This window comes from Aethalodelphis obliquidens, unplaced genomic scaffold (genome assembly GCF_003676395.1).
Source record: "Aethalodelphis obliquidens isolate GAN/ISIS:26980383/991018 unplaced genomic scaffold, ASM367639v1 scaffold28, whole genome shotgun sequence".
Classification (NCBI taxonomy): domain Eukaryota; kingdom Metazoa; phylum Chordata; class Mammalia; order Artiodactyla; family Delphinidae; genus Aethalodelphis; species Aethalodelphis obliquidens.
The window spans coordinates 5,331,285-5,351,263 of record NW_020837972.1 but is presented as its reverse complement, the minus strand read 5'-3'; the positions used below and the strand labels follow the sequence as shown (position 1 = coordinate 5,351,263).

At 50.7% G+C, this 19,979-nt stretch overlaps 1 protein-coding gene across 1 annotated transcript in view; it reads left to right on the top strand.

Annotated features, from left to right (window-relative positions):
• Positions 1-3,671, top strand: part of CRYBB2 (crystallin beta B2) — an 11,715-nt gene extending 8,044 nt beyond the window's left edge. The window contains exons 4-6 of the mRNA XM_027125257.1: positions 324-456; positions 1,602-1,744; positions 3,410-3,671. Coding sequence (XP_026981058.1) covers positions 324-456; positions 1,602-1,744; positions 3,410-3,578 — 445 coding nt within the window. The 3' untranslated portion in view covers positions 3,579-3,671. The remainder of the gene's footprint in view (positions 1-323; positions 457-1,601; positions 1,745-3,409) is intronic.
• The last annotated feature ends 16,308 nt before the right edge of the window (positions 3,672-19,979 follow it).

The following is a 19,979-nucleotide window of genomic DNA, read 5'->3' as shown; positions in this document are numbered from 1 at the left end:
TTATTTTTGCGGTACGTGGGCCTCTCACTGCTGTGGCCTCTCCCGTTGCGGAGCACAGTCTCCGGACACGCAGGCTCAGCGGCCATGGCTCACAGGCCCAGCCGCTCTGCAGCATGTGGGATCTTCCCGGACCGGGGCACGAACCCGTGTCCCCTGCATCGGCAGGCGGACTCTCAACCACTGCGCCACCAGGGAAGCCCTGCTACTCATTTTGATGAACTGGGCCACTGTGAGCTCTGGGGCCCAAACGAGTAGCCGGGGTCCCACCAGAGGAAGCCTGGAGTGAGCCTGACTTGCCCTCTCTCTCTCTGTCTCCACTGCAGCTGGGTGGGCTACGAGCAAGCCAACTGCAAAGGGGAGCAGTTTGTGTTTGAGAAGGGCGAGTACCCCCGCTGGGACTCATGGACCAGCAGCCGGAGGACAGACTCCCTCAGCTCCCTGAGGCCCATCAAAGTGGTAAGCCCCTGACCCTCATCTTCTTCCTCTCTTTGCCCGCCTGGAGCCAGCGGTCTGGGGACCAGGAAGGAGCCTTTACCTCTGGCATCGTGCCCCTTCTGACTGGCGGGAGACTTCCTGGCTGTGTGACCTCGCATAAGTCACTTCACTTCCCTGAGCCTCAGTTTCCTCACCTGTAAGATGGGGATATTAGTATCTACTGTCCTGAGACACCAGCAGGCTTAGCCTGAGAACTGCCACGTCGTATGACTTCAGGGGCTTCATTCAAGATGCTCCAGGGGGCGCTGTTCACATTCTATTCTATGCGGATGGTGCTGTCCAGGGCTGTGTGATTTCTGTCACAAAGCAATCGTTCCATAAATGATTGCCACCATAAATATTCAAAGAAATTCTGGGTTTCGGGCTGGAGGAGAAGGCAGTTTAGCTCTTGTTCACGACTCATGCCAGTGTAACCTTTCAGAGCTTCTCTGATCCTGATTACTAGCATGTGAACTCTCTGGAGGGCAGAGGGCCCAGCGATGCTCAGTTATACTCCCAAACCTCCCCAGCCCAGTCTAGTTCTCCCCAGAGCTAGATGGAAAATCGGAGAACGTTGGACTTGGCGTTCCACAGACCTGGGTTCCTCTGCTGGCTCTGGCACTTCCGGCTGTGTGACCTTGACCAAGTCACTTTACCTCTCTAAGCCTCAGTTTTCTTATCCACCAAACAGCATAAGAGTAGTTTAAAGGATGAAAGGAGATGACTAAGAAAAATGTCACAGGAACAGGAGGATGGGAAGATATGTGGAGATGAAGGAAAGCCAAAATATTTCAAGTGTCTGCTAGAGGCACGATAAGCCCATGTGTGTGTGTGTGTGTGTGTATCATGGCTGCCATTTAGTTTTTAAAAGGGGAGTTGAGGCGTTGGGAGGGAAAATGCCATTTCAGAATCAAATAGTTCCCAAAGTGTAGAATCTGGAGTGTCTGTTATGTGAAAATAGCCCAGTAGGATCTTAATGAACAAACCCTGTTGGATGCCTTTGCCATAGACACTCACGTGGTGGGGGTCTTGGGCCAGAGGGCTGCAGGTGGAGCCTGCTGGTCCCAACTCCAGGGCACCCTGGGCGCTCTCACCCACACTCGCTTTCCCCCACTCCCTGTCCACAGGACAGCCAGGAACATAAGATCATCCTCTATGAGAACCCCAACTTCACAGGGAAGAAGATGGAGGTGATAGACGATGATGTGCCCAGCTTCCACGCCCACGGCTACCAGGAGAAGGTGTCTTCTGTGCGGGTGCAGAGTGGCACGTGAGTGCACAGCCAGCCCTGGCTCGCCCCGCCCCAGGAGCCCAGACCCTGGGCTGCTAAGTCCTGCTCTGTCCGGAACTCTGGGGATCTTAGACATTCCTGATCTCAGTCTTCTCATTGGAAAATGGGCGTTGAAATCATCAGCCTACATGTGGCTTTCAGCCCCTGAAGTTCCATCCTGATCTGCCTTTTGGGCAACACCCTACCTCTGGAGGAGAGAAACCTTGGCCTTAACCTCAGCCCCAAAGAGCAAGACAGTAAATGGTGGGGGGGGGGGCAGGGTAAGGCAGAGGTGGGGAGGGTGTAGGGGGGAGCAGAAGCTGGGAATGAGTTGAGTGGTCTTACAGAGCTGGGAGAGGCAGGAAGTCCAGCCAGTGCTGGCCTTTGACTGCATGAGTTCCTGAGATTGGAAATAGGAGGGATCCTTCTCCACCAAGTTAAACTTCGGCACATAAACCTCAGCCATCAGCATTGGGGAATTTCTCAATGTGAAAAATTTGGATTCCACGGGGAGTCTGACGATGGGCTTTGGGCAGTGGTGTGCTGGAGACGGCTTGTACCAGCTTGCAAAAGCTGACTGTTAACGTTTCAGAATTTACGTGAGCTGGTTATTTAATCATTGGCAACTTGAAATGAGCCATCATGAAGTATTTACACCTCAGAAATTGGAAAACGTTACAAATCAAGACTTTGCCCGCCCCCTCCAGGAGAGCTAGTTTACCAACACATACTGGCTTTCTGGGGCTTGTCAAACTCTGAGAGCGTGCAAGGTTCTGTATTCATGTTCCCCTCCATTTACTCGTTTATTCATTCATTGATTCAATTTGTCGAGTGACGTCATATGCCAGGCACCGTGTTAAGTCATCAGTAAGTCAAGGTGGGTTAAACAGACCTGGCCTCTGCCTTGTGTGGCTAGCAGTCTGGTTGCGGACAACTGTTAATAGTTTAGGAATCCACACGAATCTGGCCTCCTTCCCCGAGGGAGGCACTCTTGAGCTGAGATCTCAAGAAAGTAGGTATTATAGAGGTAAAGAGAAGGAAGGACATCCCAGACGGTGAGAACAGCACATGCAAAGGTCCTGTGGTGGGAGGAGCCTGGTGAGACTGATGGGCTCTACAAGGGACGGAATGGCTGTGCTGAAGGGATATAGGGGCCCAAGTCTGAGAAGCAGAGCTAGAGGTGTCCACAGGGGCTGAATGGGCAGGTCCATGTGGGCCAGGACTGTGATGCTTTCTGGGGAGAAGACTGTAATGGTCATCAGGTACTCAGAGTGAGTGACCCCTAAATGGTGATGGCTTCAAAGGGTGGAGGGATCATGGAGGGCTCCTGGGACCTAGCCTGCTGTCCTTTGGCCTTGCCAGGGGTTGGGTTAAGAGGCCTGTCTTCTTCTAAGCTTAAGTGAGCTTGAGATCACCCCTTCCTCTGAACCCAGTGTCAGGCCTTCAGTTAAAAGTTGCTTCTGGAGATAGTGAGCTCCCCATCAAGCGAAGGAAGATAGCAGAGGCTGGCCCCAGGAAGGGCGGGGGTGTACCTGCTCAACACCCAGTTAGTGTGAAATGATTGGGAGGCCCCACCCTTCCTAGTGGCTAAACAATTCCCTCCCTCTCTCTCCATCTGCATCTCCTGTCTCCCCACGTCCCCTCTTCCCACCTCTGGCCCTGCAGGTGGGTCGGCTACCAGTACCCCGGCTACCGCGGGCTGCAGTACCTGCTGGAGAAGGGTGATTACAAGGACAGCGGCGACTTCGGGGCCCCCCAGCCCCAGGTGCAGTCCGTGCGCCGCATCCGTGACATGCAGTGGCACCAGCGAGGCACCTTCCACCCCTCCAACTAGTGCCCCCCATTTCCTCCTTCCCAGGGGCCTGGCCAGCTGCCCAGGATCCCACCAGACATCCTGGCGAGTGAATAAAGTGTGACTTGCAACTTGTCCGCAGCAGTGTCTTTTATCCCCCATGGGAGCCGGGGTGCTGCGTGCACTTATCCCCGTGGGAGCCGGGGTGCTGCGTGTAGTGTGTGCGCGCGCGTGCACTTGTATGAAAGACAGAGACACAGAAAGACGAGAGAACCAGAAAGTGACTGGGTGAGGGGTGGGCAACCTCTTCGAGAATTTTCAGCTCTGCAGCTGCTTAGCTGTGTGACCTTGGGCACATTGTCCAACCTCTCTGAGCCTCCACCTGACTTACAGCCCTCTTGACCCTATGAGCAGCTGGCTTGGCTGACCGCTCAGTCCTTCTTGTGTGGTTGCTGAGCAGTCGCTCAAGGGCACGTGAGGGATGCTCCAGCCCTTAAAATAGTATCCACTGCCTGCCATTCCCACAGAATTGCCTTATCACCTTGAACCTGGGAGTTTTCTTAGATCTGCCCAGCAGAGCCCCAAACCCTGCCATCCCCACTCCATCCCAGAGAGAGCTCACAATGACCTGTTTGTAGGTTTGTGTGTTCCTTGGTTCCTTTGTTCACAACTTGATTGGGGTTGTCACTTAGCATAGCAACTGGGGGCTGGGTTCCTGCATCCGACTGGCCTGGATCCTAATGGCTGTTCTGGAGGCTTGGCCAGTGATGGGGCCTCAGAACCTTAATGCTTCCACTTGGAAAAATAGGGAAAAAATAGTGCCTCCTTAACAGGGTTACAGCAAGGACAACATGAGATAGCCCAGGTGTTCTCTATATAAATGCTAATCACTGGTTGGTTTTCTGTAGTGCAAATATCCCCTCCCAGAGAGCAGCTTCTTTTTACTTTGTCTTTGGTATCTTTTGATGCAGTGGTTTTAAATTTTGATGCGGTCTAACATCAGTCTGTTCCTTTATGGTTTGTATCTGCCATGTCTTCTTTAAGAGATTTCTTTCTCACCCCACTTCTCACAAATATGTTCTCCAGATTTTTTTTGCCTAAAAGTTTTAAAGTTTTGCATTTCCCACTTAAATTCTCAGTCCTCCTGGAGTTGATTTTTCTGTATAGTGTGTGCCAGGGACCTAATTTCTTTTTTCTCTTTTTTTCCACTTTGAACCACTGTTGTCCCGGGGTAATTTATTGAGAAATCCATTTCTGCCACTGTGGTGCAAAGTTGCCTCTGTGTCCCATAGTAGATTGACACATATGTGTGGGGTCTGTTTATGGGCTCTTTTTTTTTTTTTCTGTTCCTTTATTCTATCTGTGTATCTCTGTACTCTTACCATATTATGTTAATAGCCATTGCTGTGTAATAAATCTTGCAGTGCCCTAAATCATTCTTCTTCAAGGACGTTTTATATAGGCTTGACCCTTTATATCTCCGTATAAAATTATTTTCTCAAATCTAGAAAATGGGAAACCTTATTGAATGAGCTAAAGAGATTAAAATGATTACCGTGAAGGTGGGAACTAATCAGTGCTTAACAAATTTTGCCAGCTTTGATTTGCTCCTTCATTCTTCAGCCAACACTCACTGAGTACCTGTCTTGTTCCTGGAATGGGCAGAGTAGGGGATACAAAGGAGGTAAGACAAAGCCCCTGCCCCCAGGAAGCTTCTACTCTGGGGGGATGGTAATAGCTTAAGAGTAGAACCTTGATGATGATTATGAGTTGAATTATACCCCCCTCAAAAGTCATATGTTGAAGTCCTAACCCCCAATACCTCAGAATTTGACTTTATTTGGAAATAGGGTCGTTGCCTAGTCAATCAGTTCAATTTATTTGAGGTCATACTGGAGTAGGGTGGGTCCCTAATTCAGTATGATCGGTGCCCCTACGAAAAGGGGAAATTTGGAGACAGACACACACACAGGGAGAACACCACGTGAAGATGCAGGCAGAGATCAGAGTGATGTAGCAGATGCCATGAAACACCAAAGATTGCCAGGAAACCACCAGAAGCCAAGAGTCATGGAACAGATTCTCCCTCATGTACCCCCAGAAGGAGTCGACCCAGCTGACACCTTGACCTTGGACTGCTAGCATACAGAATCACGAGAGAATAAATTCCCATTGTTTACGCCATTCTGCTTGTGGTATTTTGTTCTGGAAGCCCTAGGACACTAATACAGAGATGGTAAGATGAAGGGGCCAGCGACGCCAAGGGAAGACAGGAGTTACTGCCTAGGACATCAGGCTAGACTTCCCCCAAAGTGGGAGCGTTCAAAGACGAGCTGGTACTTCCCAGGTGAATCTTGGGGAGAACAATCCGGGTGAAGGGAACAGAGCATGCAGACTAGGGGAGCAGGAAAGAGCAGGGTATGTTCTAGTATTGCAGGTACAGCCTGTACTTCGGAGCCTGGAAGCTTCCGAGGGTTTGCTAAGCACAAGGTCCCGAGAGATTGGAGAAGGATGATGATGATGGTGGTGGTGATGGTGTTGTGATGGTAAGGAGGATGATGACAATGGTGGTGACGATGATGACGGTGATGGTCTTGTTGATGACGATGATGATGATGATGATGATGTGTGTTTGTGGTACATGGCACCAAGAGGGTTTCCAGTTATCTATTTGAACATATCAAACTCCCCCAAACTTAGTGGTAAAACTACAGCCATCATTTATCTGGATAACACACATGTAATCTGGGCAGGACCCAGTGGGGACAGCTCATCTCCAAACGGAGTCATCTAGGGTGGCTTGAAGGCGGGCGTGAGTCACATGGCTGGGCGTTGTACGGGCTGTTGGCTGGGACCTCAGCTATGGCTCTCAGATCAGACACCCCAACACGTGGACGCCCCGTGCAGCTGCGTGCCTCTCCCACGGCCTGGTAGCTGGGTTCTCAGAGCAAGTGTCCCAAGAGAAAGGTGAAAGATGCCTGGCGTTTTAATGACTTAGCCTTAGAAGTCACATGGCATCACTTCCTCCCTGCTCCATTGGCAGAGGGGTCCCTTAGTGGACCCAGGTTCAAGGGGAGGAGACAAAATCCCACCAGGCGATGAGAGGGAGGCCAACGTACGGGGCGAGGTATATGATGGTGTCTGTCTTTACCAAATGCAGTCTGGCAGATGGGGAAGGGAGGCACCAGGAACGGGCTTTCACAAGGCAGGGAAGAGGGTTTACACGGCCAGGACACACTGTCTCTCAGAACTCATTCTGCTCAGTAAAAGAACAGGCTGGACATGACAGCTGGTTGGGGTCACTGCCCCTCCCCCTACATCTCTCTGTGTTTCTTATTTGTGTGTGTGTGTTTCTCTGTCTCTCTCCCTTTATCTCTCCCTATCTTCTGTCTCTCTTGGGACCTGTATTTCTGCCTGTATCTCTGTCTCTTTCTCCATCTTCCTGTCTCTATTGAACTCTCCCTCGGCCTCTCCATCTCTGCTTTTCTCTCTTTATCTCTAGCTCCCCATTAATTCCCCATCTTTCCCCTTCATCTTACTCTCTCCCTCTCTAGGTGTCATGTGTGGGCTGTGGTCTGCCCCCCTCTCCCCGCCTCCCCAGCGTGGGCTGCTCTCTTTTCTCTCTGGCCTCCACAGGGCCCGCCCTGCCCCCTGCTTCCCGCCCCCCAGGAGCCATTCCCACTTTCAGCCACCAGGTGTCAGCAAAGCCTCATCCTCAGGGCTCCTGCTGGCAGGGCCCTGATTGGTCGCAGCCACAGCCGGGCAGCCACAGGTTGTTGCAGGCCCGGTGATTTCCTCACTCTCTGACCTACAGCAGCCCGTGGATTACTTCCATTTTGCAGGTGAGCAACTGAGCCTCACAGAGTGCGGAATGACTTGCCCAAGGCCACGCTGGGAGAAAGTGGAAACGCTGAGGTCGGAGCCCAGGATTCTATCTGAGCCGCGGTCACCAGCCTTTCTGGCTACCCTTGAATCCCCACACTCCAAACCCTCCACCATCCACTCTGGGGGCCCCTTTCCCGGCTGCCCGTGCTCGTTGTGCAGCGCTGCGCCCATTCTGGTCTCTCTCTGGTGCTGGGCGGGTGGAAGGCCAGGGGATGCCCTTTGATGCTTCCAGTCCTGGAGATGCTGATGGGCGGAGTGCCCTAACCCCGGCTTTAAAAATAAGGAGCCTAAAATAGTCCTTCCCGTGCCTTCTCCTCGCTGGGGACTTTGATGCTGGCTGGCTGTGCTGGGCTGCCGGGTCCCAGTGTCCTGTGTCTCCTCTGGACAGGCTCTGCAGGGAATCTGGGCTGGAAGACAGTCCCGCCTCAGAGCCACTGTCCAACACAGCAGCGTGCTCCCCTCTTGAGGACGGAGTTGATTGGCGGTGGACTTGGGCACCAGGAAGCTTTGGCAGAGCTGCCCTGAAGGAGATGCTTGAAAGGGAACAGGTATGTGATTTCCCTGTGCTGGTCTCCTGAATTTCCATCACCCTTTGACCTCCTGAATTTCTGTTAAATCCACCCACTTCCCACCAATCCCTCATCCAAGCCTGCATCCTCTCCTGTTCACACAATCCCAACACCTCCTCACAGGTCCCTCTGCACTCCCTCTGCCCCTACAGTCCCTTCTCCACACAGCAGTCAGAGGGAATCTTCTCAGAATGCAAATCCAATCATGACACCCTCCTGCTTAAACCTGCCATGGCTCCCCATCACCCTTGGAATAAAGACCCTAATCATTGACTCACAAGACCTTTGAGGGCTAGTCCTGGCCTTGTCTCTCCAGCCTCCTACTACATAAATACACTTTTTTTCCCCCGTCCCTTGTACTCATCAAGTCACAGGGCTTCCCAGTTTGCCTAATTAGCCCTCAGGCAGCCTTCAGATCTCAGCCCAGTGGGTTCCCTGTCTTCACAGGTGAGGCCAATCCCCTGATGACATACGATTTTCTGCTCTGCTCACCTGTCTTCTGAAGGCCTAAGCACACGTGGTTGTACATTTCTTTGTCTGATTCCTTAATTCATTTCCATTCCCTCCTAGACTGAAGTCTCCATGAGGGCAGGGACAAGGTCTAATTTTGCATTCTATGTATCCAAGAGCCCACACGTAGTTGAGGCTTGACAGATATTGAATGAACGAATGAATGGGTGGGTGGTCCAACCCAGAGCTCAGCGGTGACTGACAGGACAACCTCCTTAGAATCAGTCCTGTCCAGGTAAAGACTGTCTGTCTCAGGAAGGTCAGGCAGCAGCATGGAAAGCTCCTTCTGCTGCCTGGGCTGTGTGGATCCCTCCTACCCCTCCTCCTTGAATTGGTGACCATCCCCCATGAGTCCTTCCAGAGCGCAGACTCCGGAATCCATCACAGGGCAAGATGTGAACCCTGACTCTTCACAGCTGTGTGGCCTTAACCAATTGAGCCGTAACATTCTCATCTGAAAACAGGGTGCGTGAGACTTATTCAGCGTCAGGTCCTTCCAAGTGATGAGTCCAGAGCCCGGTGCCTAGCTGCTCAGGAACAAAGGTAACTTTTCTCTTTTAAACTTTCAACGCTTCCTCCTACCCCTGTGCCATCCCAGGCGTCTCGGTGTAGAGAGTATAAGGAAAAGTATCCAATCAGTGCCTTCAGTCTAGGGCAGGGCTCTTAACCTCAGCTCTCCTGATAGGTTGTGGGTCCCAGGACTGACGGTCCTGTGCACTGAGATGTTTAGCAGCATTGCTGGCCTCTGTCCGCTAGATGTCAGTAACACCCTCGAGTTGGAACTCCAAACAGCCAGATAGCTCCTGGGGGCGAAATCACCCCGGGCTGAGAACTAGGGATTCTAGTATTAGGGACTCATCCTGGCGGAGGCGGGTAAGTATATTTTTAAAGATGATAGTGGATGGGGTCACAAAGGGTAGGACTTGGGGCAGGGTTGCCGACAGGGAGAAGAGCCATTAGGACAAACTGTGACGGTTGGTGTTTTCTCCATGCCACACATGAGATAGATTCAGATAAACTGTCAAGAGCTGGAAAGCGGCCAAGTCTCCCACCTCACAGATGGGAAAACTGAGGTCCAGAGGCAAGGGCTTTGTTACTGGCAAGCAGAGAGGCTTAGGCGCCTAAAATACACATAAATGTCTAGGCGTTTAATACGTACGTATATATTAGATACATATTTGACATATATTGTATATAGCAACTCTATTAAAAGCAGACATGGAGTCACAAGCAGGGAAGGCATTTTAGACTCTTACTCTGTGTACCATGTGTGGACACCTGTGCGCGTGCATGCACACACGCTCACACACACAAAAGTGCAGCCCAAGCTTCTTGCTTCTTTTTGGTAATTCTGGGAAGAGAAAGTGGAAGGAATTTGGAGTGCATTTGCTGCCTGCGGTCTTTTGGTCTTGAAGCCCTTGCGGGGAGGAGAGGGAAGGGGGGACAGGGCAGGAGGTGCAGATGAAACAGGCATCAGAGGGACATCTGTAGGCTAAATAAGAGGGCTATTTTGTCCTTTTGCTTTCTCGAACTGTTTTGGGGGCAGTAATTTGGTTTTGAATGAGAAGGGCTGAAGTTTGCCTTGAGTTTTACAAACACACCACCACGACAAGAGGAAATTATGAAGGGGAAGCAGCGAATGGCCTGTCTTCTAACCTTTTGACTGCAGCCCTTCAGACTTTTCCTGGGTGACCCTGGCGGGCCCTGGGGGGTTTTGAGTAAGTGAGTGACACAGTCCCTGGATTGGCATTGGAGAGCATTCCCTCCAGCTGGTGTGTGGAGCTGGGGAAGGTGGGGAGGGGCTGGAAGCCCTTTTCTTTGGACTGACAGAGGAGGCAGCAGCCTGCCCTGTTCGGGGTGGGGGGGTGAAGCATGGGGTGAAACTTCAGGGCACCCACTCCTTGTAAGGGGCACTTGGGCGCCATGCTGTCTACTAGTAATGCTCCCTGTGGCCCAGGCCGTTATACTTTTCAAAGCACGTTTGTTTATTTCTTGCTTCCGACATTTCTCTTATAAGAAGTAAAACGTTACCAGTATTGTGCAGTGTGCCCCCCTGAATCCATAACCTTTCCCTCCCTTGCCTTAAGGTAACCACTTGTATGTTTCTTTTTATACTTTTACTTCCTATGTGAATATCTATAAACAATGGGTAGTATTGTTTCTAGACTTTCCATAAACATTATACTCAATGTATCCTTTCGGAACTGGAACTTGCCTCTCAATATCATGCTTCTGAGACTTATATTGTAACATGTAGTAGATTTAGATCATACATCTTAACTGGCGGTAGGGGGGTGTTTCATGGTACAGACATAATGCAAGTTACTAATCCTGTCCAGTATTGATGGACTCTGATGTTCCTCCTGGTTGGGTGTTACTATCCACTAAGCTGCATTCGCAGCGTCCTTTAACCCCTCTCGGAGTGGCCCTCTGGCTGTTGGTGCTGAGAGCGAGAACGCTGCAACTGAACCTAAATAACCCTTGTTTCCTCATTCACAAAAATAAAGAGCATAGCAGTCCCTACCTTCCTGGGTGTTGTGAGGACTGATGCAATAATGTTGGTGAAGCACTCAGAGCAGGGTCGTGCCATGCAAGTGTTTGATATAATTTATGCTGTTATAACTTGAGCTTAGGAGAAAGTGTGAATGGAGTTGTGTAACAGCCTCCTCTTCCAGGCTGTGTGACTTTGGACAAGTCATTCAACCTCCCTGGGCCTTTCCTTCATCATCTGTAAAACAGGGTGTCATGAAGATTACGTGAGATGATGGTTGCCATATTATAGACACTCTGCAAAGATCCGCTTTTCTTTCCTCACTTCTGTTTCCTCACCCTTGAGGAAAAACCTTGAGGGGTTTTTCGGGCACATGTTATTATCCTCTTGGACAGATAAGGAGACTGAGGCTCAGAGAGGTAGAGAAACTCTGCAGATCGCACAGCATGTCAGGATGAACGGACTTTATCCAGGCAATGCCCCTGGGTTGGGTCCCTGTTGTTGTAGACCTCCAGGGCCCTCCTGCCTCCTCCCCAGATCCCATGACACCCCTGCACCATCCCACCCCCAGCCTAGACCTGAAGCGTGGCCACCCTCTGTGTTCTTGCCACCCGGTGGAACTGATACGAACAGTCCTCCACATGGCCCCTCAGAAACAGCCACCAAAAGCTCCCATACCGTGGCAACCACAGAATCAAAACAGGCTCTTAAGAAAAGATCGTACAGGACAGGGAGGTAGAAAGCCCACCTGGCAAACCAGCGCCCCCTCTGCTGATTCCCACCGCTGGGCTTTCATCCTGCAGAGCTGACTTGGTTTGCGTTGCATCTTCAGTTAAAGGAATTCCCCCCGTGTTGTTTCCCTCTAGCTGACTAAGGCTGGGAGCCAAGAAGGGAGGTTTAAAATACACAAAGGGAACAGCACAGAGGAGAAGAACCATGAGAGAGTGGGTGCCCTGGGGGCGGCAGAGCCGAGTGGGCGCTATGCCCCGTCTGGGCCCTCCCTGGCTTCGTCTTGGTCCTGAGGTCACTGGGGGCAGAGTGGTGACACCTCAGCCCCTTGTGCGTGCCCACTGGTCAGTGCTTAGTTGGCTCTTTTTGGAATTTCATCCCAAGTCCCAGAACAGAAAGCTGGGAAGGCCCTGGAAGACCATCCGATCCAGTGGTTTCCTTTTTTTTTTTTTAAGCAAAGAAATTGTTTTCTGGATAATCTAGCATAAGTCATGTCGATAGGCAAAGCAGATAAGAGCTTGTTGCGGTGGAAGGGGTGGGGCTGGAATTCTGCCATTTTGGGGGCTCCCTCCCCGCAAGGGAGCCCTTTAGCATCTGCATCCAATGTCAGTGCCCTAAGGGCATACAAGACAAACCCAGCCCCTTCATTTACAGATGAAGAAACTACTATTATGATGGACAGTAATTGTTAGCGAACTATTATTTTTTTTTTAATTGAAGTATAGTGATTTACAATGTTGTGTTTCAGGTATACAGCAAAGTGATTCAGTTCCATATATATATATATATATATATATATATATATACATATATATATATATTCTCTTTCAGATTCTTTTCCCTTATAGGTTATTACAAAATATTGAGCTAGGACAAAGAGGTGGCCTGGTGTGGAGGGAAGCTCACAGGGTGTGCAGGGTTGGAGCTCTGGGTCCAAGATGTGCATCAGGCATTTGTCCTGGCTGTTGGGTAAGAAAATGATGGTGAGTGGCCGGTGAGCATGAGGGTTGGAGGAAGGAAGCCTTGAGATCACGCTGGCGAGATCACACTTGGAACTAGGGAGCTACAGCAGATGCTTGAGCTAGAGAGTCAAATCCTACCCTTGGCTACACTTGAGTGTTGGGACAACAGGCCCAGAGTATTTTGTTAACAGTAATCACAGCTGTGCTAGCCACTGCTCTAAGCATTTTATAGGCACGATTTTCATCATCACAAATCCTCCTTCTTGGAGGTGGCATTAGCGTCCCGCGTTACACATGAGGTTACTGAGCTCCGAGGAGTGAAGTGATTCGCCCAGGGCCACACACCTGGAGAGTAGTGAACCTGACCTTTGAACCCAAGACTGGCTGATTCCCACGCCACATACGTCTATCCGTTAAGTACAGCGACTGAAAGGCTGTGTAACAGGCGACCACAAAATCCCAGTGCCGTGGAACAGTAAGTGTCTATTTAGCTCACATGTCTAATGTGTGTGGTTGAGCCAGGCTGGGCTCAGCCGGGTAGTCTACCCTGCTCCACGAGTCTCTCATTCTCTCCTGGGGTCACTGGGCTGGCTTGGACACATTCCTCTCCTGGCAGTGGCAGGACCACAAGAAGACAAGCAGGAACGTGCACAGCCTCCTGGGACCCAGGCTCAGAACCAGTGCACGGTCCCTCCTGCCTCATTTTATTCATCCAAGCAAGTCACAAGACCAAGCCCGGAACTGCAACGTCCCTGGGGAAGAGTAGGGATATAGGGAGAGGGGAAGAACTGGGGCCAATATTGGGCACTACAACAGTGCCTGTGCCGGTGAAAAATGTATCCACACACTCTCTGACACTCTTTTCCAAAGATGGAGCCCTTGAGTGTGGGCTGGGCTTCCTGACTTCCTTCTAATGAACAGAGCAAGATGGAAGTGACAGTGTGTCCCTTCCAAGGCCAGGACACTGGGACTCCCTCCTTGCCCTTTGGAGGATCATCATTCTGGGGAAGCCAGCCGCCATATTGTGAGGATACTCAAGCAGCCTTGTGGAGAGACCCACATGGTAAGGACCTGGGGACTCCAGCCAGCAGCTGTGGGAGTGAGTCTTCCTGGAAGCAGGTCCTCTGGCCCCAGTCAAGCCTTCAGATGACTACAGCCTACTGACATCCTGATGGCAACTTCTTGAGAGACCCTGAATTAGAACCATCCGGCTAAGGTACTCCTGAATTCCTGATCCACAGAAACTATGACCCAATAAGTGTTTTTCCTGTTTTAAGCGTCCAGGTTCTGGAGCAATTCAGTATGCAGCAACAGAAAACTAATGCAATGCCTAATCATTATGCCTGCCTGTTGCTGCCATTTCAAATGAAGCTTCGATGGAAGCTGTTTTGTCTGCTGCCCGGAGGACCAGCAAAATCCCAACAATTTACCAAGATTAAGAAACCAAAAATACTCACGGTAAACTGTGGTTGTTAAGAAACATCTGTTCTTGAGATGCCCAAATTGGGCTGTTCTCAAAGGGAATGAAAATGTATCAGAGGATGGGGACGGCTGTGAGGGGACCGATGCTAACCCTTTGGCAGACTCAGCTTGTCACTCAGGTCCCTCCTTGGAGCTGAGGCAGGGAGAAGAATCCGAACAAAGGTCTGATGGAGCTGCTGTAGCAAGGCGCTGAGGCTCCATCCAGCTGCGAGGGAGGTACTCACACTTATCACGTCCTACTGTGTGCCAGGTACAAGGTGGGCACTGCAAACCCTGTATGTGAGGAACAAGGGTTGGGGTATTGGAAGACTTTGGCTTCATGATGTGGACTAACAGTTGAGAGGCAGTATGGACTAGCGGTTAAGAGCCCATGGACAGGCCTGCATTTGAATCCCAGCAATGATGCTTGCTAACCCTGGGGCTTGTAAGAGGCCAGTCACTTAAATACTCTGAGCCAGTTTCCTCATCTGTAAAATGGGCACAATAACTGTGCCAACTTGACCACTAGCTGTGGTCTGCCCAGCTTTGCTTTGTAGGACTCCTCCCATCCTCCATGTGTTCTGTCCATCCTGGTGCCCTGCCGCTGTAGCACATCCCCTTGGCCACAGTGATTGGTTTTCAGGAATAGACATATGACCCGAGCAAGGTCAATCAGATGGCTGTAGGGAGATGTTCTTTCTTTCTTAAAGTGGTGGGTTTAGAAGGACAGGAGCGTGGGTTCTCAGTGTCAACCATAACATGTACCATGTGAAGAAATCTTGTCTCAGACCTGGGAAGGGGTGAAAGAGCCTCATGACATTGTTTAAGCTCCTGGATCCAGCCACACCTGAGACCTACCCAGAATTTTTTCCAGATGTTTGCACTAATCAAATTTCTCGAGAGAAACAGAACCAATAAATACACACACACACACACACACACACACACACACCATTGGTTTTGATATAGCTAACTATAGATATGGATATAGATTTAGAGAGAAATTTATTATAAGGAATTAGCTCATACAATTATGGAAGCTGCAGGGTCTCGAGACATGTAGTCCGCAAGCTGGAGGCCAGAAGCTCTGATGGTGTCAGTTCCCGTCCAAAAGCCAGTAGACATAAGACCCAAGAAGAGCTGACGTTTTAGTCTGAGTCCAAAGGCAGAAGACCAATGTCCCAGTTCAAGACAATCAGGTGGGAGGTGTTCCCTCTTCCTTATGGGAGGGTCAGCCTTTTTGTTCTGTTTCAGGCCTTCAAGGGATTGGATGAGAGCCACCCACATCAGGGAGGGCAATCTGCTTTACTCAGTCTACTGAGTTAAAGGTTAATCCCACTCTCACAGGCACACTCAGAAGAATGTTTGATTACATTTCTGGGCACCCTGTGGCCCAGCCCAGTTGGCACATACAATGAACCATCATGGTGGCTGAGTTATAACGTCATCGAATGCCTTCCCCTGTTGGTTTTAAACCCATTCAAGTCGATAGGACTTGCTTGCAATGAAGAATCCTGACTGACAGAAGTTCTTGTTTAATAGGGATACTTTAAAAATGAATGAGCTCTTGCACAGTGCCTGAGAGATGGTAAGCACACAAAAATAACAATCATTGATGCCTGTTGGAGAGAAGCTTCAAAGGAGCAGGATTTTCCATTTCGTCCCCACTTCTTCCCACAATCTGGAGGTCAGAAGATGGGCTGGCATTTCTCCTACTTTCTCTCCACCACGTCTTCTCTTTAGAGCTGGCCCATTGGTCCTGAGCAGGTGGAACAGACCCTCTACCCCCCGGGAAGACTCCACACTCTAAGTCGTCTGGCACAATAACTGATAAACTAAAAGATGAGGAACGTGGGAAAATCCTTCCTCGAGGCCATGGTCTGGAGCATTACGTCATTTTGAATGTCAAAAGCTGAACATCACCTCTGTCTTTCTCTTTTCATTTTCTGAAATAAATTCTAATCTCCCCCCGGACTAATGGATGCCTTGGGCCGTACAGATCCAAAGCTACACTCAGGGAAACAAATTGAAAAGTACATTAAAAACTTTTAAACTAGTTATCCCTGTAACCTATCTTTCTAAGAACGGTGGATATATTGTTTTTGGCCACGAGCATCCTTTCCTTGATGGACCCATGCCTCCCTCACTTCCTATGGTACCTGGAGGCTATTAATCACAGTCTTGCACCCACTGCACCACCGGGGAGAGCATATCATGGGGCTGAGTCAGTCCTAAGACCGTGGCCACGTCCTCTTGGACCCAGCAGCTGGTCCTGAGGTGGACATGGGATTGAACCAGAGCCAGTCCAAATCCTTCTTTGGATTCTTATATCCATGATGAGAGAGAGGCAGAGATAGAAAGAGACAGGAGCGGGGCGGGGGGCGGCAGGTGGAGAGAGACAGAGGAAGAGAATGCGAGTGCCTTTTCCTTTTGGACTGCAAGCCATAGGGAAGAGGCTTGGGGCTGCCTGTGGCCATTCTTCTTGGCTTGAAGAGAGGTCAACACACAGAGGGGAGAAGAGATACGGAGAGAGAATTGAGTGCCAGATACATGGGAGGATATCATGTGAGCCCCTGGATCTAACCATGCCTGAAGCAAGCTAAAAATTCCTCCTTTCCCTTAAACCTGTTTCAGTTGAAACAATGGTCTATTTCTCCCTCAAGTTCGCTTTTAAAATGGTGAAGGAAACTGCAGGCATGCTTCTCGCAAAGAGCTCCAGCTTGGGCCACCCTCTCGTATTTGGAAGTCTGCCCTGCCCCCCAAGTGCAGGCATTGGAGTCAGAAGACTGAGATGTGAGCGCCAAATACCAACTGTCTGAGCCTCAGTTTCTTCCTCTGTAAACTGTAGATAATAGTACCTACCTCCTCGGGCAGTAAGAGGCTTAAATAAGATGATGGTTGTCAAATGTGCATCTCGGGGCCTGGCACAGAGAAGTACCCCACCTGCAGGAGCTGTTTAGCTCCCGTCCTCCAGAATACCAGCGTGCTGCTCCCTTTCCTGCCTGACCCAGTTTTTCATCCAAATTTGGCCACAGGCCCAGGCCCTGGCCTATTTTAGGCACACCTCTTTTTGTTGCAGGAAAAAGAGACCCACGCAAGTTACCTTAAAACAGGGGGTTTATTGTGGAGACAAATGGGGACAGGAATGTGGAGGGTGTGGAGGCAGGAAAACCCTTGGGACTGGAACTGTTTTGATGTGGAATCTCTTTTCTTTGCGCCTTTAAAAGGAATCATGCTACCTGTCCTTACAGGAAGGACCCCTTCCCAAGCCTGGGTGTAAACAAACCCAGGGGGGCTGGTGACTATAGCTGTCCAGAACTAAAACTCCTTAGCACTCTTGTGGGGGGAATGGACTTTTTTAGTTGCTTATAATTTGGATTCAGATTTTAACGGCTGTCAGGACCAGCAGGGCTATCGCGAGAGAGGACGTGGACAGGGTTTTTGGAGTGAAGTACAGAGTGACTGTAATTTATCGTCCAAACCAAGACACTTTGAGAATGAAAGGGAGCATCACGGTAATTACACAGGGCTGCAGACGTAAACCAAGACTGCAAGCCAGCTAGGACGTATGGTTGCCCTGAGAGCACAGAAGTCTGGGAAGGAGGGGACTGAAAAAGGCAGGTGCCTAGAATGCAAAGAGGTCTGGGAATGCGGCTGCTGCCCAGGATGTGACAGGTTCATGAGGCCAGGGCTGGATGGCTGGGAAGGCAGCCCTCGGGTCCCCAGGGACCACGCTGTAGCGCCTGCCCTGAAGTGTTCACGCTCATGGAACTTTGCTCCATCAGCCCACAGCCCCCCAGAGGGAGACCCAGACCCTAAGATGCTTGAAACCCATAGGAGGTCTCTGTACAGGAGATGGAGAGAAACTCCCCACTCAGATAAGTGGAGGGGGGAAGATGGATGGAGCACGTGTCCCCCCTCCCTGCAGCCTGGCTCAGTGTAAGTAGCTTCTTCTGTGACACGTGGAGTTTTCCGTATCATATCTGTGCACTCAGAACTCAGAGCATGCGAGGAGCTTCCCCGCTTCTTCCAGTTCTCTGATTTCTGGTGACTGTGCCTCTCCCTGACTCTTTCCCTTGTCTTCCTGACTGACTCCTAGCCTGGACCTTTGGCGGTGAAATCACCCCTTGTCTCAAATCTTAGCAACCTTGAAACAACCCTTTTCCACTCCCCAGGAAGGACCAGAAGCTTCTCACCTTCAGGGGATTTCAGGCCCTTCCATGTATGTACCTGGTAGTTGTTCTCATCCCTCTTATTATCCCCCCGACTTTATGTGCCCCAGGGGCCCCACCCCTTATTCACACTCATTCATTCTCTGGACTTTCAATGACTCCATCCCCTAGATGGAGCATGTGACCTAAGCTAAGCCAGTTAGCCCGTCCTATCTCCCTGGGCACTGATTGGTCTAGGTATGTGCCCAATCAGAGTTTGTTACATGACTTGAGGTCCTGAGAAGAGCCTGGGGTCATCTTTTCTGCTGCTCTTGGAGGGGATGAAGAATGGAATGCAGAACAGCCAGCACTGTTCTTGATGAAGGATCCACACATGGAGTTAACCCCAAGGAAGCAGAGCTAAGCGGAGAGAGAGAAACTGGATCCTGGTGACATCATTCGAGCCCCTAGATCGAGCCACACCTGAAGGTCTGCCTCTGGGCTGTTCACACACAGGCACCAATAAATTCCCTTTTCTCAGGTCAGGTTTTCTGCTACCTGCAATTGACAGAGCTCTAACTGCAGGTTGAGTCCCAGGGTCCAGAAGATGCTCAGATCAATGGTAAAGGGCTCAATAAATTACGCAGTTGCTCATACGAAGTTCTGAGCCCTGCCCTCCCATAGTGAGAATTTCCAGGCTCCAGTGAAAGCTATTAGTCCTCGTCTTCCTAGCCACTAACCCATACTCTCTTACAGAAGAGACTCTTGGCAATATTGTGAAGTAGGTCATGATGGTTTCTGAAGCCCCCGTGTTCCACCTGACCTCCCTCTGAGGGTCTACAGCACCTATTTCATGAATATGTGCCCCACCCCCAGAATTTAATGGTCCCACACCACCCCTCAAGGTCCCCAATCCCAATGTCGTCTCGAAGACCTCCTGACTTCCCTGTGTTTTTCCTGCACTGTACTCCCCTCACCCTGGGATCCAGCCATTCTGGAGTCTTCCCTGGTCTGGGACTTTTTCCCACATCGGGAGCTTTGCAGATGCTGGTTCCTGTGCCTGGGATTCCCTTTTTCTATTTCTTTACCAAGTTTTCTTCTATTCATCCTTGAAGTCTCAGCTGAAAGGTCACTTCCCCAGGGAGTCCCCCTCGGCCTTTAATCTAGGTCAAGCCGGCCCGTTTTACATTCCCGTGGCACCTTGTACTTCTTCTCTTGTAACTGTACCTTCATGCTTAGTCACTCCCCAGGGCCTATCATGAGATCTGGTACGAGGTAGTTTTCAAAAACATCTGGATGGGTGAGTTCAACAGGCGCCGAGCCCCTCAGCAGCGGGGAGCAGAGGTCCAGAGAGAGGCAGGACCTGCCCAGGGTCGCACAGCCAGCCTGTGGCAGTGTGGACACTTGAAGCAGGACGGCGGTCAGATGCTCTGAGGAGCCCCGGTAACGGCCGCCCCTCCTCTGTTGCGAGTGCCTGCTCTGTTTACATCCCCAAAGACCTTTTCTGAGATTCCATGGCCGCAGGCCATGTGCTGATGGCCATGGAGGGCCGGAGCTGAGCAGGAGATGTGGCTGGCCTGGAGCCTGGCAGAGACGAGCTGGGTTAATGTTTCTCCTGATCCCAGAGACATGAGTCATCAGACCAAGAGCAGGTGCAAAGAGGGTGACTGTGTGGGGAGACCCCA